A 24,050-nucleotide genomic window follows, 5' to 3' on the forward strand; every position below is an offset into this window, starting at 1 on the left:
ATCAGTGAGACAATAATACAATTCGGCGCTCCCTCGCGGTCGGTCTTGCTGGCACTATAGCCGAGTTGGCCAACACCCTCCGCTTATTGTCTGCGCGCGTGATCACGACGAGACAGAGCCCCGGCCAACAACAAAAAAGAAGAATTCAACAATAAAAAAAAATTAGTGAATCTCCAATTGTATAAGATCTCTGTAAAATCATCAATTGAATCAATTATTCAAAATCTTATGAGAGTACAATTCCAAAAGGGGGGATATATGACGGCACAAAAAAATCGCACAACACGACAGTAAAAAGAAATGAAAAGAAATAGGAACAAGAAACATCAGGAACAGATTACATTGTCATAAATGAAAGCATAAATGGTGGTACACGACTCTCCTGGGGTCAGATCACTCGGGGAAGGGGGGGGGGGTCTTTTGTCTCTGCGGCAAATCCAAAAAGCAGGTTGCTCTGTGCATTCCAAAAGCGGGTCTCCCGTGCCTCCTCTCTCTCCCTCTCTCCTTCTCTTTCATGCACATGGGACCGCTCGAATATCACTCGGCAGGAGCAGGAGCCACAAGAGGCTTAAACGCCGTAAACGAGCGGTAACACCTCATCAACGACAGTGGCCTCGGCTGCACGTCCCGCGCGACCGCCTGGGCATAGTGTTCGTCAAACATCCTCTGCTCTGGTGTCTTCATAAAGTCCGATTCGGGCGGGCCCCAGTGCAGTGTATCTCGAAGTTTGGAGCTCAGGCCGATGCGGTCTTGCATATCTCTGAACAAACGCGGTCGTCAGCTTTTACTTTCATTCAGAAGGAGGGGGGGGGGATAGACGTGGAAACAAGAGAGGACATACGTTGATACTGCCTAACAATCGCATCATACTCCCTCCTCTGAAACCCGGGCTCCCGCTCACTCAAAAACTCCCAAATCGCCTCTTTACAACCCAAAACCTCGTTGACCGCGCCGCTCAAATGAAACGCGAGCCAGTCGAGCTCGAGCCGGAACGCGCTCGAGGGCATGACGCCCGCGCCACCCTTGGAGACCGAGCCCATGCGGGACAAGTCGAACGCGACGTAGCGCGCGATGACTTGGTCCTGCGGCTGGGGCGAGAACATGCTTTCGTCGTGCGAGATGTGCTCCGAGGAACGCATCTTGGATATGTGCTTCACCAGTCCGTTGCCGCTCGCCCGTGCAATCTCGAGCGCCCCGACGCTGAGTTGCGGGATGGGGCCCTCGCGCGGGCGTGGTGGGAGGTACATGTTGACTGGTGGGGAGGACATCATGCCCGTCATGTGCTCCTGGATCAACCGCGGGATCAGGCTGAGCGGTTTGAGGTTGATCCACCGTGCGTCGTGCATGGCGATAAAGAGCTCTTCGAGGCGCTTGTGTTCGCGCGGGTCGTGGAACGAGTAGTCGGCGGCTTGGTGCCGCGAGTGGCCGTTTGATTCGTTCGAGCCTCGTGAGTCACGGGCTGGAGGGTCGGGGAGTGGCGGGTTGGATGTGCTGGTTGCCGAGCCGGGAACGACGAGCGTTGCTCGGTTCAGTGGAGTGCGCGAGTCGGCGGATCCTGTCAGGCTCGCGGTGCTCGATACGCTGGGCACGACATTTCTGCCTTCGATGGGAGATTCAATCACGGATGAAACGGACGTCGAGGGTGATCGTCGGTATTGCTCTTGGGTCCGGACCGTTGAAGAGGTGGATTGAGAGAGCGAGGTGGAAGATAGATAAGGGGGAGTAGGGAGCGTGCGCGAGGGAGAGGGAGTAGGGTATACGGTCACAGCGGGTGTGGGCTTGTTGGGCTTTTCGGTAGGAAAGACGATATCTTCTTCAATTTGCTAGAATCATGGGAGACTCAGATCCAGCGATCACCGTTTCTGGACCAAGCTCACCTCGAATGCAGCTCCGGGCTTCATGATACGAACGATTTCCTGCGCCCGAGAATAAGCACCGTTTTCTACTGCAATAGATCCAACCCACCTCGTAGAGTCGATCCCACTTGGATTCGGGCACCCCACGCGCGATCTTGCGACACCGACTGGATTATACGATATTAGCACCAATGCAACCTCTGAGAAACAAACCACCTACACATAATCGAATTCATTGTCTTGAAAGGGAAGTTTCTCCAAACTAAAGATATCAATGCGGGGTGAGTAGATGGACCGGGACGAGCGCAAGGGTGACTGACAAGTTGCCGTGGACCCAGCGAATGCGTTCGTGCAACCGTAAATCGGTGTTATCCTTGGACTTGGTCGTCCGGTGGTCGGTCACGCGTTCGAGATTCGGCTGAATGGGCACGAGGTCGAAACCTGGTAGATGTGAGGAACACGTGTGGGCGATGATCCATCTATGTGTGCTTACCTACAAACTCTGTGCGAGTCCATTCGCGTGCGGCTTTGAGGATCCAGTGGCCGGTGCCGCAGCCAAGATCGAGACTAGAACAACGTAAGCACAAGTCGGGTATAGCAAAGAAAAGAAAAATAGGACGCACACTTTGGCCGGGGGAGTTTCAAACTTGTGGAAGGTAAGACTAAGGATGGTGCGATGGGACATTTCGGCCTCGAGATTATAGCTAAAAGTAGAATTGGTGAGTGTTTGGCGGAGGAGATTAAAAGGGCTGACTGGTCAAGCAACTTGGGAGAATAGGACAAGGGATAAGGAGCGACACTGGGATTAAAGGCGTGGCACCGCTCTTTGGACGGCCCCTTGAGCTTGAAGTAGTTGGAATGGTGCTGCCTGGACTGGGGATCGCTTGGACGCCTGGCAGAGTCGTCGAGATTGGACATGGATGGTTTGGGAGTGGCAGACGAGGGAGAACGTGCGTCCGAGTTGGAGCGAGAAGCGGTGCAGCTGGGGGCAGTAGTGAGAGAAGGCGTAGTGGGCGCATCGACATCGGAATCATCGACAAGTGCACTCTCGGCGGAATAGGACGGTACGGGGGGTAATGGTAACGGGGAAGGCGGCATATCGTCGCTCTGGAGAATGGCCGAGAGGGAATGGGAGGGTCTGGAAAGCTCTGAGCTTGCGCGGACTCGCATACCACGGGCTTTGCTGCCGGTAGTATGGGCTATTTCGCCGGCTGATCCCGGTCGCCGCATCGACATTGTGCGCTGGGGCCAGTCGGGATGGGTGTGGGGATAGGTAACCGGCATAGAATCAAGCTGTGCCATCTCGTCCTTGCCGAGTCCAGGTCTGAGGCGGGAAAGCCTGAGTGTCGAGCGGTGTTTGCGGGGCTGGTGGGAGTCGGGGAGAGTGACTGGGGGGTACTCTGCCTCGGGGCTTGTCACTCGTCGGCGGGAAGTATATGGCTGGGCGAACCCCGGGCGCGGTGTTTCAGACCCTTCGTGCTCCACACTCGTCGGCGACTCAAGCACGTCGGCCAGCATCGGCTTCGAGTTGAACCCAAATGAGAGCGATTGGAATATAGACTCCCCAAGTGACGATGATATCGGTGACTGGGCTTGTTGGCCTGGTGTGCTCTGGGATCGGGAGTTGCGTCGACTGAGGGACCCAATGGACAGTGGCGGTGGGGGAGATGACTGTCGTACTCGCTGGGTGGAAGTCGGTGTCGAGGGGGAACGGGAGGAAGCCGGAGGGGAAGACATCACCATGTCACCCCGCTCACGCTCCAAACAACCCGCCAGATTCTAAAAAAGAAATATTGTCCCTCTTGTCGCTAAAATAAAAACTAACGTCGTTGCCGTCTCTACGCAATTTTCTTCCCTTTGGATCAGATGTCGTCCCTCTGCTCCTCTTGTACTTGGTCACTTCGAGTCGCAGTATACACAACTTGGACGTCTTCGCAGTTCGAGTCGACTGTGCACTGCGCAATCGCAATCGCAATGACAATGACAACGTTGGCGATGATACAATAATAATCCACATGACCACTCTCTGCCCACCCAGCCCCGGGATCGGCAATCCACGTGGAAATAGAAATTACACCCCCCTCCCCTCCCTCCCACCTTTTTTTCGGTCACTATAACCTATCGGTGGCGCCCCTGTTCCGGAATGAAATCGATCGACTCGGGAAATTTTTTCTACTACATTATGCACTCGCGTTACGGGCGGGCACCTATTACGTAAATTTTACCTATGGTACAATTAGTACCCGCTTATCAAGACTGTATGCTCAGTTGCTTCTTTAGGAATATCCTTTTTGCTCCGGCTTTAATCCACCCCCGGTACTCGTACTCGTATTTTGCAAACGTGTCCAACAAGCTTGCTATTTTTTTTGAAACAGTCGCTGGAACTGAGCTTCAAGTGGAGCGTCGTCCGATGTCACCAGCATATACAGCGCGCTCTTTCACTCACCACTTGCAAATCACATGTTTCAGCCAAGTCTAAAGAAATAACATTGATAGGAAGAGCAACAAAAAAAATAACTCTAATACGTACACCCTAAACCTCACAAACGACTCTGAAATCGTTACAGCTCGCTATTCTCTACCTTTGTCCCAACTCGAGGTGGTATCACGATCCTGGCAAGAAACCCAACCGCAGAGCAGAGTTCCCAGCTCACCTTGAACTACCAGGCCATATATTTTATTTTATTTTGGGGTTTGGTCGTGCAATCGGTGGAATGTATATGTGCTAGTGCAAGGCACCGGTACTGTTTTTCGATCAAGAATCCAAGACGTGTCGGGCCCCGGAGGCGGTAAGAATATCCTTCGAATGATACATACGCATGATCATCGAGCGCTCGTTATTCGGCTACGTAACCCATCCAGGGGAGGAAAAAGACGCACATGGGGACAGTATGGATGATATGCATCGACATGGACATCACAATCTATGGCTCGGGAATAAGTTCGCAACACAAATATCTTTGACATTGGATTATGCACCCGCTGGTCTTTTGCGGGTCGGGTTTGCTTCCAAGACTTGCAAACTCAACGTGTTTGTGGTCTGTTAGGGTCGGATTGGGTCTCGCCCTCTGTAGCCGTGCCTCGGACTAGAATGGGCCATAAATGGTTTATCCGAGTCAAATTGTTGTACTTCAATCGTCCTGTAGTCGTATATTAAATGAATTCATTTAATACATTCCTTGTCACTTTATTCCGGTCCCAATCACAACCCAACAAAGGCCACGAGTGCACAGAGTCAATTCATAGATAGCTATAAATGACAAATGTATTGAGATACGACCTCACTCGATGCATACACCGCACCAATAGCTATCACGCATAAACACACACCCATCCATTCCATTTCATACCGTCCTATCCTATCTCATCCCAGCCAAGAAACCTTAACGATATCATTCCCAAAAAAAAAAACTTTATACCCATTTCGGTATCAGAACACCCACACAGCAAGAGCAACGGCGTAACACTTATCAAACCCAAAAGCGGAACAAACGTGAATTTGTATGCAAAAAAAAAGGCCAGTCCAGCTCCGATAAGCTCAAGATGGTGAACTTAATTCCGGCTAAACTTGGGGAGCAAATGTATGTGTGTGTCTGCTATCAAAAGTGCCACACGCGCAAGGACAAAAAAAAGATAGAAATAGAGAGGAAGAGACAGGCATGGTAGAGTTTAATACTCGGGAATGAAAAAAAAGGCGCAAGTTCTTGGGCGATTGCGCCCGGAACAAGCCAGGTCGCCAACCTCGTGTTGGTGGCGTTGTGTACATCGTAATAGATTCCAGCCGTGACAAAAAAAAAAGGCACGTACGGCATCTGGGGACTGCTGGTGCTGCGTTAACGTCGGCGGTGGAGGTTATGATAGAACGTCGGACGGTTAGACTCTCAAGGTGGAGTTGCATGTCGCTAAAGTGATTGTGCGTGGGTCTTGGAATGTCCGCCATTGTTAGACTGAGAGAATCGAATCGAGCAAGGTTGTTGGAGTGTCGGGTGGAGTCGGCAGGTTGAACTCATGCAAAACATTGATCTCGAGGTGGGGCTTGTCTCTCGAACGCTGGAATCGGGAGATGTCAATCGGTCAGATCGCACATTGCGAGGTTCCTATTGAAGGTCATTCGATTTGGAGAGGGAGATGGGGAGATTTTCGTGTGTATGTCACTTAAACTCACTTACCACCACTGAAACCCAGTAGCCTTACTAAAGGTTAATCACATTGAATGCTCAAGGCAAGTTAGTGGGTTTGGATGAAATTCCTTGCCTTTGGGCCGCATACATGCGCACTAGCTACCTTGAGGGGATATGTCTCAAGATCTCCACTAGACTAGGATTTTCCCAGTCGCCTACTGGTTCTTGTTAGCATTTCATAGCGCACTGCACACTTACATCAAAACAAAAGACTAAAGATTGCGGTCTGGCGAAATCCGCAGTGATAGACGCTGGGCTTCGTGTCTTTTACGACAAGAGCAACTCCGAGCGAATGATGAAAGACACAACAGACAAAAAAAAATAGGCACCAAATTCGCACTAGAGCGGCTTGGAGCGATGGACAAGACTCCATCGCGTGGGACAGTAGTAAAAATTACCCCGCCTTCACACGTAGTCAAGGGCGCACTCTAGTTCCTATTCATCAATGGCGGCACATCTTACACATTGTCAGCTTACGATACACACTCAACGCACGAGGAAAGGTTAAGATTATCAGGGGAATAGTGGATGGTCCAGGGGGAGAGAGAGCAGGGCGAGAATGATACAGGGGCAAGCTGAGGATTGACGTGAGTGTGCACAAATTGCGGCTGGTGGCATGCGGGCTTGCCACATCTACGAGTCCGCTCTGCCGCACCGAGTGGTCGAGGAAACATGGCAAAGGAGGCGAAAGGGGAGTTGCTGTGAAAGTGTGAAAGAACTCACCATCCAGGCTTGGTCTGTACATCATCTTACACTCCTGTAAGATCGCATATACGGTCCGGGCTATCGTAACCAACACTCCAATCATAAGATTAGATGCAAGGACGCATGAAGTCACGCTGTGCCCGCCTGCTCGAGGGGGTTAGCATGGACCAAGGGCGAGCAAGAAGGACGTCTTTGAGTTTCAAGCCCCCTGTACCCATTCCCCCGCTATCACGTTGTGTGATTCTTGCCGAGACCACATCAGTCAATTCACTAGCCAAGGACTATCTGGTTATCCCTCTTGCTGACAAGCCCAGACCTAAACGAGGGGTGCATTAACCGGCGAAAGATAGGAGAACTCCCACCCCCTGGCGCGTCTCTTCGCACACGCGGCGTTAGATTTGCTGTCGAAGCCAGACAGCGCTTCCTACAGGGCAATAAGTAGTGGCTGAGGGGGAGGGGCTAGGTCCGCGATTGTATGCTCGGATGAAAGGATCGGAATCGGGGCCGACACATGTTACTTACGCCTATCCCGAAAGACCACTTGCTCAATTGCTGCGGAGCGCCATGGGAATGTGGGAAAGATGCGGAGAGGGAGAGGAGAAGGAAGGAGTAATGTGCAACAGATGCGGGATTGTTCGTACTCAGATCTTCGGCGTGTGTTTGCGACCCATGAGAGTTCATCACTGGGAATGGCAAATAGCTCGGTAACGGAACTTCTTACCCAGCCAAAATGAGCTGTGTGTCTTATTCGAATTAAGAACTCAGGCCACAGGAATCGCAATGGCCTCGGGAGAGGCTTGTGCCAGTTGATCGCCGAATATCCATGTCAGTCGTAGCTATGAATTGACACGTGTTTGCTGAAAAGAGTCCATATGTACGGTTCAAGTATAGAGACAAGAGGACAAGCAGTAACGGCGACCCCCGAAATAGCCTTTGAGTGAGGACTTCTGTCATTTTGGGGGGACGCATATTGAGGCGAACAGTCAGAGGGCTACTGGGCCTAGACGGACATGAGATCACTCGAGTGAGCGGCAAGAGAGATCTTGGTGTTTATCGTTGTCGATGAGCCTAGTAAAGACTCGAGGCTGGACCCAGATTCAAATGCTGGCTTGTCGATCAACAGATTGCGTAGAGATACCGTATGACGGCGTGCGCTGGTTGAAATAACAGACAGGCATCCAAGAATATTATTGGGCATGATGGTCATGACCATTGCATCCACCTAAACGAGTGCTGGAATGAAGCCTGTCGTGCCATCGAGGCCGGCTCAGAAGCGCCGTGTTAAGGGTTTAACACAGCCACTAGCTTCGATTTTTTGGCCGCTCGTTTTGGTCCTCCACAGTTTTTAATTTTACGCCACGCCAACATGGTATGTCTATGCTTGCCACATTATCTCAGTGCGACTCACCAACACATAGCTATGATAGATTCGTCGCCAAGCCCGTGAACGTCGAGAGTATATTTACCGCAAATCCCAAGAGGCGCAAGAGCGCCAAACGTATGAGCGGAAACAAAAACTCAAAGATGCACTTGCATCTGGGAAACAATTACCCACCGAATTAAGAAAGGATGCTACCGAGTTGGGAAAGTCATGAGCATGGACGAGTCCCAGGCTGGTGAGTCAAAATACACAAGGAGCAAGCATTCTGGGGTCTAAAGACTTGTCAGAACCCACGACTCACATCGATGACGAGTACTCGCGTGCTGGAATTATGGACCCAAAGATCGTTATTACAACGTCGAGATCCGAGCTCGAAGTTACTGCAGTTTGCCAAAGTAAGATGCCAGAGTTGGCTAGTCTGGGTTGACTGACTGTCATGGGCGAATAGGAGATGAGACTGGTCTTTCCCAACTCGACTCGAATCAATCGTGGTAATTACGTTGTAAAAGAGCTGGCAGATGCATGTCGAGCCAACGATGTGACGGACTTGGTTGTACTGCATGAGCACCGAGGTGTTCCAGGTGAGTGCGTTCAACAGGCCATTTCAGCATTTTTGTCAAACCGATTGCGTAGACGCCCTTATTGTCTCCCACTTTCCTCACGGACCTACACTGTATTTTTCGCTGCACAATGTGGGATTGCGACATGACATTGCGACGTACAACCAGTCAACAGTGTCGGAGCAATACCCACATTTGATATTCGAGGGGTTTAGCTCAAAGCTAGGCAAACGGGTGATGGACGCTCTGCGGTACTTGTTCCCGGTGCCTAAACCAGATGCAACGCGAGTAATGACGTTTGCGAATGAGAACGACTTCATTTCGTTCAGGTGAGCAAGGTTGGTTTGTTGTGTAGAATATTATTAACATCTGAGATAGGCACCATGTGTTCGCGAAAACATCCCACAAGGAAGTTCAACTGGCTGAAGTCGGGCCTCGGTTCGAAATGAAACGTAGGTATGCGCGCGCTCGTACGAACTTTCGTTGACAGTAGTTTAGCATACGAAATTCGGCAAGGCACCATTGAACAAGCCACGGCTGACAAGGAATGGGTTCTTTCTCATTACACCCGTACGGCTAAAAAGCGAAGACAGCTGTAGCACGCTCGGTGCCGTATGTTATTTGTACCGACGAGCCTACATCCCTTTTTTGCATAATGATTTAATCCAAAATGAGCCCATTGCTGTTGGGAGGGCTGTATATTTGACCACGTGATTGTGTTTTGATTTGCAACTATAGGGCGGAACTCGCCGATAAGCTTTCAATGGCTGGGAATGGAATATGATGGAAGTTCGGCGAATGAATTAGGAGATCCAAGGGTGTGACCGCTTGGACATTTTTGGGGTGCTGTCTGAATGCGGCTTCTATATGTACATCTATCTAGACCCTGATCACATGAGGAAGGAGAACTGCCCGAGTCGGAAGCGGACGTGGCAGATGAGCGAAAATTTTCAGGCTGGAGCAGAAGGCAAAGATGTATGCGCAAGCTAGGTGCCAGTGAGGGGTAGAGCCATTGGTGGCAAGGCGGGTGGCGGTCATCGGGGGTACGAGGAGGCCGACGTGCCTGTGCCGCAGTACGAGTAAGATCAGCTCGTGATGTGGTGTGGGAATATGGGTACGTCTCGATTGTTGAGTCGATCGCCCCACTAGTTGGATATGTTCCTTCCTTTCACGGAGAGCTTGCCATTTCGCTAAAAAGTGGGCGCTTTCCCCGCGTTGCCCTTGCCACATCCGCCTGGAGACGCAACACCAACGGAATAGGACAGATCGTAGGTGAGACCCACATCATCATCACAGCCTCCCGCACGCGCCGCCCTCTCATTCTAGACCCACGAATGGATATTGGTGCCCCTATCTTCCGGGGTATTGGTTTTGTGCGCAATAATGGGGCCTGCTTCGATTCCAATTGGCGCAAGCACTCGCTGAATGTGTCCATGTTTGCTTCCGGTCCCATCGTCCGAAGCTCTTTTCAGCTTTATTGGCCGCTTCACTAACTGTCTCTTATCCTCCCCCGTCTGAATAGGCAAGCCGCGTTAGGTACGTACTCGCTATGCCCCATACACTCTCCACTGTTCCTCGGTCCTCGAGATCGGATCTTCGCACCATTCGGGGGCACATGCCGCCTCAGGGCCTCGCTCATTGGCGATTCCGTATTTACACAACCGCCTGTTGCCCCATCTCGACGCTTTGGTCGTCCTGATCCTGACACCCCCGCTTTCTCGTGCTTTCAGCTCCCGCCCTTCTTGTCTTCATCTGGTCTATTTCCATATTCCATTTCCCTATTTTCTCCATCGCACCCTCCGTATGTCCGCACTGCTCCATTCCATTCACCCAATTCTCATTTCTCGATATGTCTCTTACAGATCATCTCCGCAGATCCCCTCATCGTCAACATCTGCCTGGTTGCTGCGCACGGACCACCTCTAGGTATGTCGCCACGCCACTTGAACTATATCCGTACTGACAACCCACCCTTCCATATTCGCGCTCTCATTCACTTGCCAAACTTGGTCTTGACCTTGCCTCGCCCAAACCGTGCTATCAAATTATCCTCGATCAAGCTCCCTCCGCGATCGCTTTTACTTTTCTTGCACATACTTGCACCCCCACCAACACTTAGGTACGTAAATACACACTATTTCAGAACTTTTCTTTCTCAACAGTGTTCTCGACTAGGCAAATGTCTGCTCCTTCAACATATCCCCAATCTGCCCCCGTCTCAACTGGACCTCCTCCGAACATGGTTACGTCTCCCCGCTCTAAGCGTCCTCGTCCTCCCGATTTGCACACTGGCACCAACTCGGGATTGCCTGCCACCACCGGCGCCCCTGTCTCGGGTGGTCCTACTACTGGAGGTTTCCCAACTCCTTCCAGTGCCACTGGCGCCGGCGACGACGTCTTTCACCAAGAAGACGGTGAAGACGGTGAAGATGATGATGATGACGATGGTGGTCCACGCAAAGGTAGTGGGCCATTATCTGTTGAGATTTGCACCTGCATTTTCTGATTTTATTCTCCTAGGTACCGAGAAGAAGGCAGGCCGTCGCAAGATCAAGATTGAATTTATTCAAGACAAGAGCCGAAGGCATATTACTTTCTCCAAGCGAAAGGCTGGTATCATGAAGAAGGTGTGTGGCCATACGCATGTTCTAATTATCATACTCTGACACTGTGTGTGTGCTAGGCATACGAGTTGTCAACGCTCACGGGTACGCAAGTGCTGCTGCTCGTTGTATCAGAAACCGGACTTGTCTATACGTTTACTACCGCAAAACTTCAGCCTCTGGTCACCCAACCAGAGGGTAAGAATTTAATTCAAGCCTGTCTCAATGCTCCCAATGGTACTCTGCCGGGTGGGGCGTCTGCTGCCGCGCCTGGTATGCCCCCGCCACCACCAACGGGGCGCCAACGCCCTACAGCAATGTCACTCGGCATGACCGGAGCTGCCTCTCCGAATAACGATGCTGAGGGGGAAGATGACGGCGAAGGAAGTGGCGACAGTCCCAACATGGGCTCTGCCAAGGGCCGCAGACGTCGTCGTACCAACAGCAGCAGTGGTGCGGTTCCCGGAGGCAATATGGCTAAGAGCATTCCGAGCCCATCAGACAGTATGCCCTCTACGTCTCCTACTCTGAGCATGCAGCAAGCTCACGGTATGTTTTTTTGTCTGTCGCGCTGGTGATGGCATTCTGATTTTTGTCTAGGTGGCGTATCCGGAGCGGGAGCTGCGTATGGCTCACATCCCACTCATTCCCCGACCTTGCCTCATCACCATCACGGACAGCATCATCTCGACCAACCCGGCATGTATGGTTACCCTCGCGAAGGGGGTGCTTCTGCCAATATGATGCCCGGGTACCATCACGGCCAATATAGCGGTCTAAACGCTGGCGGTATGCCCTCGGGTATGAGTGCTGGCTCAGTGCCTGGTGCTCCCATTGGCCAAGCGGGGTCCCAGCCTCCTCAACAATCACAAATGTGGATGCAACAAGGCAACATGCCGCGTCGGTGAACGCCATCGCGATACCACAACTAGATAAATTTATGAAGATGCATGACTGTCTGTCTTTTGACACATCCTTATAACGTGTTGCTTCTTGTCGAATAGCTTTTGATTCGTGTATATGCACTTACTCGTCTTTTTTCATGTTCGCTTTTGTCCCCACAATGTCGCTCCTTCAACTCCTCCCTTTTTTCTTTCACATTTAACATGCGGGTTCGACCACACTCGAATTCCATTAAATAGGTGTTTGGTCTGGGCGATAGACAATCTGCCTGGGTCTAGTTTTGTGTTGTGCTTCTATGCGTCTTTGTTTGTTTGTTTGGTTACTTGCTCGTTTCCTGCCTTTCTTTTCTTGGTGTTTGGTCTTGTGTGTTGCCCTTGATGTCTGCGGGTAAATGAAGATGTAGTCTACGTAACTATCTGTTGTATATCAGGAATTTTGCGAGCTCGTACTAGTTCGGAATTCATTATACGATAATGCGGGGCAGCAGTGGGGCAGCCCAAGCCTCGGTATCCTAAATTAAACTGCAACACTTGGCAATGCAGTACCACAGTTTGTTGTTCAACAAAGTCTTGACCACGTGATTTTATTTCTTTGTTTTCATGTTTTGACATGCATGTGTGCTAAGCCTGGCACCTATCAATATCCGTTCCTAGCCCTAGTCCAGACTAGGCTTATGAATTGCGTCATTGTCTCAAACCGGCATTGGATCCTTGACGGGGCGATGAGAACTTTCGGGACCTATCTGTCGTCAGGGGCTTGGTTCCTCGACATATCTGCCAGGCTCGGCTCGTGTTTTCGAGACATTTCACTTGAGAAGGAAGGCCAGCGACATGACAAAAGATGTCAAGATTTACTGGTTTACGAAGCCAACGAAAATTATTGGATTATAGTGGAGCAAAGTAACCACCGGTGTCATCGGCGGGGGACGTGTATAATGCCTGATATGGTACGGTACATGTGGTGGCCTGCTATGGATACATACAACAGATGCCAAGGTCAAGAAAGATAAGAGTGAAGTAAATTTAGATGCGAACGATTAGTCCCTGCGTGAATCTTGGAATTCGTGTGTGTTCAAGAAACGGTAGCCCATTACAGTAAGACCAAAGGGGAAGCAAAAGAAAAGAAAACCAACAGAAAAGCAAGTGCGCGTTCGAGTTTTTGTATTTTATTTTTGATGGTCATCGGGCACGCCCGGGTTGCCCGCGACTTGTAGACGGGGCAGGAGCAGAAGCAAGTGCGCTTTGTTGCGCCCCAGAACGAGGCGGTGGGTTCCGCGAAGACGAAGCAGCGCCACCAGCAGAAGTCGGCTCGGGCTCCTCCACAACCCGATCCCACTCGTCCAGCAAGCGCTGTCCGACGCCTGGCTCTACCTCTGTACCATCCCGCGAAACCTTGACTTCGCGGTCACTGTTCCATGGGTTGCGCAAGTGTCGCGTACGATGAAACGGTAATCTCTCTGTTTTGATCCAGCGGATTTTGAACGGTTTGCCCCAGCTATCGGCCTTGTCATCAGCTTCCACGTTCTTGGGGAGCGTTTCTCTAATGGGATGCACACTCGGGTCTCTAGAAAGTCCTCGTGCGCGCTCAAGATCGACTGTAAGCGCTGTGTCAAGATGTACAACGCCATCGCCGTCCATGTGACTCCCTTGTTCTTTCGAAGGATCGCCAACGCACTCGAGGTCCGAGCAGCTCGGTATGGCGCGCTCTGGTCAAGTTTGAACGTATCTGCCTGAACAATTTCACCCGCTGGTCCAGTCGCGTCATTATTACGCTCAGCTCCATCTGGTTTTGTCAGTTGCTTGTGGCTTGGCCCATTTCCGCTGGTGCAGATATTTGGCCGTCTATACGCGGGCGCGGGAATGTGTTGCCTGTATTTGTCTAGTCACCATATAGCTCATAGAATACAAAGTAGCCTTACTGGGTGTGATTGGTGCAGGGCTCGCCGCAAACTTGTGTTCACTGGGAGAGAAGAAGGCCGGCTTGGCTCCCAATTGTCCAGTCTCGGCTCCATCGACCGATGTACCCGCTGTAGCCTCGGGCTTGCGCTGTACTGTAGGGGAAGTTGGGGATCTAGAGGGGCCACGAGATTCCCAGCTCACAGATTGCTGGCTACCGATGATGGGCCCATCCATCCTGAATCCAGACCCATGTCAGAACCCATTCATCCATCAACCCATAAGGACTCTCAAACCTAGCATAGCCAAACCATTCGCCTGACTTTGAAAGACAAAGGTAAGACTAATGTATGATATTATCTAGGCTAAACGCCCACCTTGTTTGCCGAAAAGATCAGGTACACATCTTTACTAGTTCGGTAGGCCCTGTCCAATGTAGACTCGTTATGCGCCTGCGTTGCCCACAAGCCACGATCAACGCTGGTATTGAGATCGGACTAGAACCATAAACACGAGTCAGCCACATATATGCACCTATGCAATCGCCAGAGCATACTGGAGTTAACGATTTGAGAATGAAATACCGCTTTGGGAAATTGCGTATGAGGAAACTCGAATTCGTTGAGCCAGAGCCAGAATGATGTGCCGCAGGATAATCTTTCGGGTCTCCAGCATGTGGTCTTCCTAACAGATCGGCAGGAAGCTGATGTACATCGTCAACAGGTGCAGGGATTGGAGGCGAGGAACCCGAAGACGACGTGGCGCCAAGGTATGTTGAAGGAGATGTAGCAGGATCATCCACTATCGCTTCCTTGTCCTTTACCGCATCGATGCCAGATGCTGCTTCCATCTTTCGTTCTTGTTCCTGGACCCACCGTGCATGCATGCCCATACCTCGTTGCCCTCCTACACCTGCACGAAGATCGTCATCCTTGCGTCGAACGCGACATACCAATCGTGGGCATCGCGGATCCTTTGGGCGCAGTGGGCGACCATTAAAGAATGAAACAGCTCGATTCAGATACACTTCTTCTTCGTAATTGACAAACGCGCAGTTGGAGCGTGAGATGAGGAATACAGAGGACACCCCATGGGAGTGCTCCGCGCTGGTGCCTCCCACATCGCCATCCTGTTTGTCTAAAGGGACAGGTGGTAGTAGCGTCCGAGTTGGGCCAGTGGTCGCAACAGGTTCGCGTGCAGTCGTGTCCTGGTTGAAAAAAGACCAGAGCTCGTCATGTGTCGCATCGCTGGGGACATTCCCGACCCACATAACCCAGTCTGAACGCGCGACTGGTGGGTTTGGATGCCACGGCCTACGTGTTGCAGGAGATGTAACGCGGGAGCCACCGGGCCCTGCTTTACTAGCGGCTGATGCTCTGCCTTTAGATGTGGATGTGGGTTGAACCGGAGACTGGACGCTTGCAGACGGTGGGGCAGACGGAGATGATGTGTGCGTATGGATTGGTAATGTAAGCGCGGGTAGTTGCCTTCCCATGGGAGGCTGTGGAGACTGTAAGCTCATGGCCCCGAATGCCGCATACATCTGGTGAGGTGATGCTGCGGAAGGGGCGGGTCCCGTACTCACGGGAGATAGCGCAGTTCTTGGCGAATGAGCAGCAGGCGGGGGCGGAAGTCCAACAGGATTAGGAAACCCTTGGGGGTGAGATGAGTTGGTGTTTAACATGACTGCCATCGGGTGAGATGACTGCTGCGAACTGTCAAATCGTTGGAGGAATTGTTGGGCTGGCGGCTGACCGCCATACGTTCCTACCGGCGGTGCAGAGCCACCCCCGGCAGGCATGAACCACCACATTCCGGATGTTGGTCCGTCATCAGTATGACCTTGAGGTGGAAGATATGGATGGCCATAAGGCGCGTGTGCGTAAGTAGCTGGTGCATACATGGGCGGTCCCGAAACCATGCCGTATGGTGCAAAATGCATTCCATACGCCCCTGTAGGTGATGAGTAGCCACCTCCCACAGAAGAACCCTGATAGTTTCCACTCGAGGGCGAAGTCGGGTAGCCGCCCGCAACCGGGGACGCTGTGGAGTAGCCACCCGGAAAATTCCCTGGCATAGGCCCAAAGGTAGGCGGCGACGTGGGATATTGGCTGAAACCAGAGCCACTCTGATAGGGCGTGTATGGACTATACGGCATGCCTGGTCGATAGTTGGGAAATGCAGTAGCCGACCCAGTATTGGGGTACCCTCCTCCTTGGACATGGGGGCTGCTATTAGGCGGTCCACCAAAGGACGGATGCCGAGGAGAGGATGGGCCAAAAGGGGCGTTTCCGGGATACGTGGGGTAAGGGTGTGGATAACCTGGGTGTGAGCTGGTATTTGCAGAGTGACCAGTGGTGTAGACTAAGGAAGGCGTGTCTGGCTGATATCCAGGGGGAGGAACTGTTTCTCGGTCCTGGGTGGGCGTCGAGTCGGATGAGGGCTATGGAAAATTGTGGTTCAGCAACCGTGCGTTAGTCAAATAGATACAGTGTCTTGTGGTCTAGGGGGGAATGAAGAAGCCGCATGATGAATGTTCCGACAAGCTTACGTGGAAGAGTATATTTTCCCGTTCCAGCTTATAGTAGACCCAATGATGAAAACAAAACACATACATTAGTTGAAGGAACCCCACTAGGAGCTGCCCAAAAGGTCCTGTCTCCGGAAGAACGACGCGCCGGATCTGTGCTGGGAGGCGGTCCAGTTGGTGCTTTAGACATGACCGGGCCGGTTGAAAATAACACAGCGCCAGGCTTGACCAGGTCTTTGTCCCAAGAGGGTTGGGATAAATGATCAGATAGTGGAGGGGCGTTCTCCTGCGAGCCTGTGCCCAATGAAATAGGCCTATGATGTGTCAGTTGGGTAGAGCGTTGTGATGAAAAGTCTGGAGCAGGATCAGGTGTGCTGCTTGGAGGTAGTTTCGGTAGACAAGCTTGCTCGGCAAGCGTGGCCGGTGGGAAGAGTAGAAAGCGATCGTGGGTCCCGGGATCGGTGGATGTGCGCGTGTCTTTGTGACCCGTGTTTTGGTCCAAGGGTGATGCGGGGAGGGAGGCGTATTTTTGAGGAAGTGCTTGATTAGGTGAAACTAAGATCAATGCGTTAATGGACGTCAATCGAACAGTTAGTAAATTGGTCTAGAGAAATGACACGATGTGGATAGCGAACGATGTGGAGTTGGATTGCAATGAATGGACAAGCCAAAGAGGCAGTGAGCTAGGCCGGTGTTGTACTCTATACTGCCGATCAAACAGGATTGGACTTGTCTAAAAAATCCTCATACGAGGCTCACGTGGCAATCCATCTCGATCATAAGAGCTCCACTAGCTCCACCGAGGCACCCCGGCATCCCCGCAGGCATTTGTGGATACTCCCTAGGCAACCAAAGGCACGCACCACATTCCAGAAGCGCTAAACTCACCTTGCGATGAAGGCTGGTCTCCCACCGGTGGCCGTACACTGGGTTCCTGAATTGCCGTAGCATTGGAGCTCCGTTCGCTTTGCGGCGATGCATTACCCGCCAACCGAGAATGTTGAGCTATTTCCTGTGCGGTCCCGAGCTCCACAGTTTAGCAAACCCCATCTGAAAATGTCATACGCTCATACTTACGATCCAATCACCAGCCTGCCAGTTGGACACCATCGTCTCGACGGCGATGAGGGCTAGAATCTTTATTAACCGTCGTGTGCTCGGGAGCAATCGATATACTGTAAATAAAGTCTCCGGAGGAAAAATAGCCCCGGTGGTGCACGAGAGGAACTGCGATCAATCATGGTAGATGTATGATTCAAGAATCGTCAGCAGGCACTTGGCTACTGGTCCCTTGTCACACCTACTTTTGCGACGGATTTGCGGTACACTCTTGATTGGCTATGTGATCTGTGATTTCGTATCGATTTGTCTTGCGCGGTACCGACACAATTCCTCCGATCCGGAGAGGCCTGGAGGAGTCGAAGGATAGAGTTGAGATCGAACTCGATTGCGGACTCCCAGGAGTTATAGGTGCAATGGAAGGCAATTTTCGTCGTGAAATCGGGCTCCGAACTTCACCTATATGGCCCCCGAGTAATTGAAAACAAGGTGGTATAATTTGTGAGGACCAGTGAGTGCGGCTACGACTTATGCATGCAAATGTGAGAGTTGACATGCCACGCATGTGTAAATAGGTCGGACACATACCACAGGTTTATTGGTTGTAATTATGGAGAGCGTGAGAGGTCGTGTCTGGAGAGCCACTTGAAACTGTATTCAAGCTTGCCTTGGGTGTTCGATGCAATCGTATGAATAAAATTATTGCCTATCTATAAAGGGACCCGACCTCCAGCGGATAAGTTCCTCCAATTCGTTGCAGTTTTTCCAAGCCGCGCGTCGAAGCTAAAGGAATATGAAGTCACAGAATATAACCGGTATCTGCGGTACCGAATAGCCAAATTAATGGAGCAATCGTCGTGGTGCGTCATGGGGAGCTGCGAACAACAAAAGTGATGTCACCGCCAGCACGGGGCCTCTTTCTTCTTATGGGCGTTATGGGGGTCGACGAGTGTTTCGGCGATAACCAGTCCGGCACTATCGGCTCGGTCCACAACGGAAATGATGTCATTTGGCTGACATAACGCTCGGTATGGTCGTGACACGTGTAGGGTGGTCCTGCACAGCTCAATCGTCTCTAATCGAGATCCAGCCCAAAGCGTACTAATTAGTCCGAGTCCCATCTTCTTTAATTCTTCTCTCATACAATCATTATTGAATTAAATTATACTATAGTTGATGGACAGCTATAGTATTATTGGGACTCAAATCCAGCGTAGGATCAACTCTTACTGTATAGAACCGCTACCGCCAGAATGCGATCTGAGAAGGATCTCAAGCTACTAACCCGCCTCCCTGTGGACTTGCATCAGAATCAGATGGCAAGAGGGAACCCCAATCGGTCACCCAAAGTTGCTTAAAATATGACTATAAGGCCTTTTTTCAAGGTCTAACTATTTTATAATAATCTGAGCTCCGTTCCAACTTTAACATGGCGTGTACTTCGCACAAATCACAGTCCTTTTTCTGTCATGGTAATCGAGAACGGATGTCCAGTGGGCGGCCACGGAACATGGTGGAATTTTCAAGGGTGTGTTGTCCCAACATGGCTAACCCCTAGCAGTATCCTAATCTTTGGGATCGCCATTTTGCTCTTTTTACTTCGATTTGTACCCATCATTGTTGGGTTAAGGGCCGAAAATCAATCAGCCGAGCTTTGTGTACTGGGCATGATATATATGCGCGTTTAAGAGCGCCTCCAATACAAACCAATGACGCTGAGTTCATTTACGAGAAGTAGCTTATCCCGTCACCCCAAAACAATCTAATGGGAGAATTATCTATTGCTAGGTGCCTAATCGATTTTGGTGCTTCGGGAACTTCTATAACAGCCACTTTGCCACAGTGCCCGGGGTATTGGCACCACAGGCTATCCGAGGTTATCGATTGAAATGTTCAAACCGCCAGGTCGGGTAGGGTGCAACCAGAGCGTTGCACTCAACCCCAGATAGTACACAGCGCATACATTAGCCTAAAGTCTTTTAAGAAATCAGTAAGCCGGTCTGAACGCCTTCGGGCCCGATTATTACTCGAGCTCTGAACATATCAAGTGGTAAGTGTGCCTGAGGTTCATTTCAGCCCGCCGTGATTAGAATCAAAGGTAATACAGGGCTGAGCACAAATAGGGAACAGTCTATTAGACTTCACGATCAAGCATAGATTATTGCTTCGAAACCTACGACCAGAGCGTCCAGCTCTGCACTGGGGGATGATGGCTGGAGAATCAACCGTGACATTGGAGGCGTCGTCTCACCACGCCTTTCTAGAGGCTATAGTCTCTGGAAATAGAAGTGGAAGTCTCGTGATTAGATTGGACCTCATTGCTATCACACGGCTCCAAATGTTTTCTAAACAGACCGTAATCTCTACGTGTACAACAGTGTGAGAGTCCCGAAAACGCCCAGGGTTACGCAGGATTAGTTGCCAATCCTACCCCAAATATGATACAATTTCTGGCGCGCGCATCTACTTTCGGATAGATCGATGTTTCCAGTCTGGCGGAAGTCGTTCATATTTTCTACGACTGCAGGACAGTACTCTGCTTCTACACAATGGGGTTTCTCGAGTATGCGCACACGGATACAAACAATCGATCCCAACGTTTCAAACTAGGGCTTAAACCGCCGGGGTGCACGCCTATCATTGGGAACTCGAGGTTTGCAAGAAAGCCACTTAGACTATTGCATGTGAATTACGTCTGTCATCGAGAAATAAGGAAACCCAGTCTCAGGAGTGTGGGTGTGGATATGAGGATACACATGCACAGGATGGCTTAGCCCCAGTGCTGGGGTACAAAGCGTTGATAGTTCTGAACCCCTCCCACTGTAACCAACACGGAGATTCTCCGATGGTGATAAGATACACCTTTCAATCAAGGCCTTGAATCGTCGCGAGGCAGAGCACTCCTTGGCGTTACACCCAGACATGCTAGCATTTCTAGCTCACTTGTCAATCAAACAGATCATATTTCTAGCGAGTAGCATATTCCGACGGCAGGAAAGTATTTGGTGCGCCACCATATAGTGATACCCATTTCCAAACAGAGTCTTCGAGACAAACAACCCTATAGGCTCAACTAGACTGTACAGGGTCAGAATACATACCTATCGGCTTCGACGGTGGATTTTCTTGCGGGTTATGGTACCTTTTTATGCACGTGTAAGGTCGTGCCGCATCCCGACGACATTGTCATTTTGTAAGACAGGAAGGGTTAAAGCGGAGCATCGAGGATTTGATTACCGACCTGCTTGCGTATGGAGACGCTATACACGTTTTTGGATACCGTTAGAATCGTTTGTTTCGTTTCCGTTAACGATAGATGCAATGCTGTTTTTGAAGTGCAGTAGAGGTTATGCTGCAAGATAGAAGAAATCTGGGGCACAGGTGATTTAAGATAAAACATCAGCTGTGGTAAATGTCAGTGCTCAACCAGTCACCAGAAATCCGGAAAGCTAGAGAACCTACATGATCTTTGATTCCGTACAACGAGGTTGCCGACAGACTCCCGGGAGACGGACGGTGACATGTATCGAGAATCTGGGCAAGGAGCGTTACCATACTCGGGAAACTCGAATCTATTTTACTGATAGCGAAAGACAGCACTTTGGGTCGAATAGCTCAATTTCGACTGGGAAACCGCTGAAGCAAGATATTGGGTAGGCTCGGAGAAATGCGAAGATCGAATGGGCAATATGGATAAGGGGGCATAAAGCTCAAGTAAGTTCAGTGCGGTTCTCTAGGACAATGTCGTTTTCTTTCGGTGATACCCGAGAACACATGCCTCCAGTTAGGTCATAATGGCACGCAATTAGTATCCGAAGGCTACGACCTTGAGCCTCCAAGTTGTCATTCAGCCAAGTAGCTAAATGGGCACTCAGCTGCAATCCCGTCAAGAAGGCTGAGTTCCCGGACATTTCCGAAGCCGGCTCTACATTTGACTACCCTCCCCCTATCAGCTGAGTTCCACTGACGCAAAGCAGCTTAGTATTTCATGGCCAATTGCTCAAGTGGTTTGTCCCATAATCTCCGACAATACTACTTTTGCTAGGGCAGAGATCAGCCGCACATGTGCATATAGGTATAACCTCAGTTATTAGTAGCGAGGAGCAAGTATAAAGAGTGCTACAACGGTATCATCGCATCTTTGTCCAATATATTTGTTGAATAAAATATATTAGAGTTCTGTCTACAACACGTGACCAGTAATAGTCCCCATTTAGTTCTAAGTTGTTTTCTATCGTTCCCTAAATCGCTTGCGGCTAACATTAGCCTGTCCCCAGCGCTGAGTCTCGCGTCGCATACGCCTAAGAAAGAGTCAGTTAGATGTGATCTTGAACTTTTGCTCATGTCGTGTCCATACCTAATAGCCCGTTCGCGTTCCATCGCCCGGCGCTCAAGTTCTTCGGCGCTGAGTAGCTCCAGCCGGGGAAAATATTCTTCCGCATCTTGCCAATCCCTCAAAATACTGCGTAAGGTTTCCGGGCCCACATCCTTTCGCGCTGCAGTCCCAAGTGGCTCAGAGCGACTGTCATGCGCTCCTGGACCTATTAAGCCCGCCTCGAGCGCATCTTTTGTGTGCTTGAGTAATGCTTCACGCAAGGCACAAGCAACGAGTGAAACTGCCTCTCCTGCGAGGCCAACATCTGCACAAAGCACTCGGGCAAAATGCTCCGGCGTTAATGAAGATGTCAAGTCCCATTCTATGTGGTCGTGTAGATGGTGCGTGGATATTTGCAGGTCAAGCTTTTGTAGAAAAATGTCATAGCAATAGACAGGTGTTATTTGGGAGAATAGGTTGAACCAGATTGAATAAAGTGCGGCATGATACATGAGTGTTTCAAACGTTTTCTGGAGCTCATTGGACTTACATTGACAATCACCCTACAGTCAGGCTCGTCTACTTCTGAGTCGGTTTCGTAATCACTTTCCGAATCCGAGTCGCTATCGCTCTCGCTGTGTTTTTCAGTCTCGCCCGCTGTGGTAGGTTTGTCTTGAGACTTTGAGTTAGAGGGGGAGAGTTCTAGAACAGGTGTTAGGCCTTGTTTATCGTCATTCGCAAGAGTTTGGTTCTTCTGTCCATCATCGTTCATCGGGTCTAGTTCATCATCAATATTGACTGAAATCGGAGCCGGAGTAACATGGCCATCACTCGCTGGACTCGCAGCAGACGTCGAGATACTTGTTGTAGCGATACCAGTCCCAGGTGTAGTCTGCCCAGAAACAAGCGAAGATCCATGAAGCTCGGCACGCAATGCCTCAATACGCGGGTCTCGAGGATGGATTCCAGCCTGGTCGGGATCGGCAACACCAACGTGTGTTTGCCTTGCGTTGGCATCGGCAGATTCATTTTGAATACTATTGCCTTGGTCTGCTGGTGTATCTCTACGCTTTCGTCTTGGGCGAATATGCACATTTGTAATCCAGCGGTATTCCTCACATTGGGCAGAAATAGCAGCGGCAATCAAATCGGTGTGTGGGCGGGCGGGATGGCAAGGTCAAGGCAGAGCTGATGCGCGAATGCTGCCGGAGTGATTAATGTTTCTTGAAATGCCCAAAGTTTGGATTTAGTAGATCATGACATTGGTCAAAGTTTTTGCTCACCATTTATGTTCCACAAAAAGCTGTCCCGAATTTGGTGCGACTCCGTATTGAGTTCGAGTCGAACGGGGATATAGATTGCACGTTTTGAAGCAGCTTCTGCAAGCCGTGCCTCTGAGCTAAGATGAAAATATAGGCGTTATGGTCAGAATTTTCCCTATTTGGGGAATCGATGGCAACGTACAAATATTCTTGTTGAATTCGAGTGGCCTTTTGTGGATGTATAAATTTTGCAGGGGGTATGGCGCCTAAATAGTTTCGATCTAACTCTCCACTAGTCCTTGAACCAGTCGATATGCCGGTAGGCACAACCAGAGCTGGACCCGAAGACTCTCCTTCAACATCTACGTTCTCATCTTCGTCATCCTCCATTTCGGCATAGTTGACGACTCCACCCCGAGTTCGGCGAGAAGGACCGAAAGATGCTGCATGTGTGAGCGTTGGTGGGGGCTGAGTCGGGTTATGATTCGGAGGAACTGGGGCAAGGCCAAGTGGTTGCATAAGCAGAGTGCTACCCGTACGTGCTCGCGAGTGATACGAAGTGTAAATGGCCTGAGCATGGGTTGGCAGCGTAGGTGGATATGTAGAGTTCCATTGCCGCGCACCAACCGTGGAGGACATGGTTGACCAAACCCACTCCGGAACCGCGCTTCAGCACAGCCACATGCCTCAGGGTCCGTGTTGTTTACTTGACTCGATGATCATCCTAAACAATGACCGCATTTCACTTCCCGCCACGATCGAGCTTAGACCTGTATTCGCTGGGTTTTATCAACCGGAAT

At 50.6% G+C, this 24,050-nt stretch overlaps 4 protein-coding genes across 4 annotated transcripts; 1 reads left to right on the forward strand and 3 right to left on the reverse strand.

Annotated features, from left to right (window-relative positions):
• Window positions 1-537: 537 nt before the first annotated feature.
• Window positions 538-3,593, reverse strand: RhiXN_01684 (methyltransferase domain protein; the record flags this gene model as incomplete). Its single annotated transcript, XM_043321503.1, has 9 exons — window positions 538-760; window positions 820-1,823; window positions 1,878-1,916; window positions 1,966-2,023; window positions 2,077-2,118; window positions 2,177-2,297; window positions 2,350-2,423; window positions 2,480-2,560; window positions 2,611-3,593. The coding sequence occupies 9 exons, from the start codon at window positions 3,591-3,593 to the stop codon at window positions 538-540; spliced, it is 2,625 nt and encodes an 874-aa protein (XP_043187326.1).
• A 4,740-nt stretch (window positions 3,594-8,333) lies between these two features.
• Window positions 8,334-12,194, forward strand: RhiXN_01685 (Brix domain protein; the record flags this gene model as incomplete). Its single annotated transcript, XM_043321504.1, has 13 exons — window positions 8,334-8,358; window positions 8,411-8,508; window positions 8,572-8,704; window positions 8,757-9,012; window positions 9,062-9,135; window positions 9,758-10,137; window positions 10,206-10,332; window positions 10,414-10,484; window positions 10,546-10,802; window positions 10,859-11,145; window positions 11,204-11,310; window positions 11,367-11,835; window positions 11,887-12,194. 13 exons carry the CDS (start codon window positions 8,334-8,336, stop codon window positions 12,192-12,194), a joined length of 2,592 nt encoding a protein of 863 aa, XP_043187327.1.
• A 1,173-nt stretch (window positions 12,195-13,367) lies between these two features.
• On the reverse strand, window positions 13,368-17,724 carry RhiXN_01686 (YTH domain family protein; the record flags this gene model as incomplete). The annotated part of the gene is made up of 9 exons (XM_043321505.1): window positions 13,368-13,752; window positions 13,809-14,067; window positions 14,108-14,322; window positions 14,381-14,406; window positions 14,462-14,581; window positions 14,641-16,527; window positions 16,700-17,169; window positions 17,503-17,626; window positions 17,692-17,724. 9 exons carry the CDS (start codon window positions 17,722-17,724, stop codon window positions 13,368-13,370), a joined length of 3,519 nt encoding a protein of 1,172 aa, XP_043187328.1.
• A 4,180-nt stretch (window positions 17,725-21,904) lies between these two features.
• RhiXN_01687 (SNF5/SMARCB 1/INI1 family protein) lies at window positions 21,905-23,889 on the reverse strand (the record flags this gene model as incomplete). The annotated part of the gene is made up of 5 exons (XM_043321506.1): window positions 21,905-21,974; window positions 22,031-22,413; window positions 22,539-23,038; window positions 23,272-23,387; window positions 23,453-23,889. The coding sequence occupies 5 exons, from the start codon at window positions 23,887-23,889 to the stop codon at window positions 21,905-21,907; spliced, it is 1,506 nt and encodes a 501-aa protein (XP_043187329.1).
• Between the last annotated feature and the right edge of the window lie 161 nt (window positions 23,890-24,050).

Source organism: Rhizoctonia solani, chromosome 16 (assembly GCF_016906535.1).
Source record: "Rhizoctonia solani chromosome 16, complete sequence".
In the NCBI taxonomy this organism is placed as follows: domain Eukaryota; kingdom Fungi; phylum Basidiomycota; class Agaricomycetes; order Cantharellales; family Ceratobasidiaceae; genus Rhizoctonia; species Rhizoctonia solani.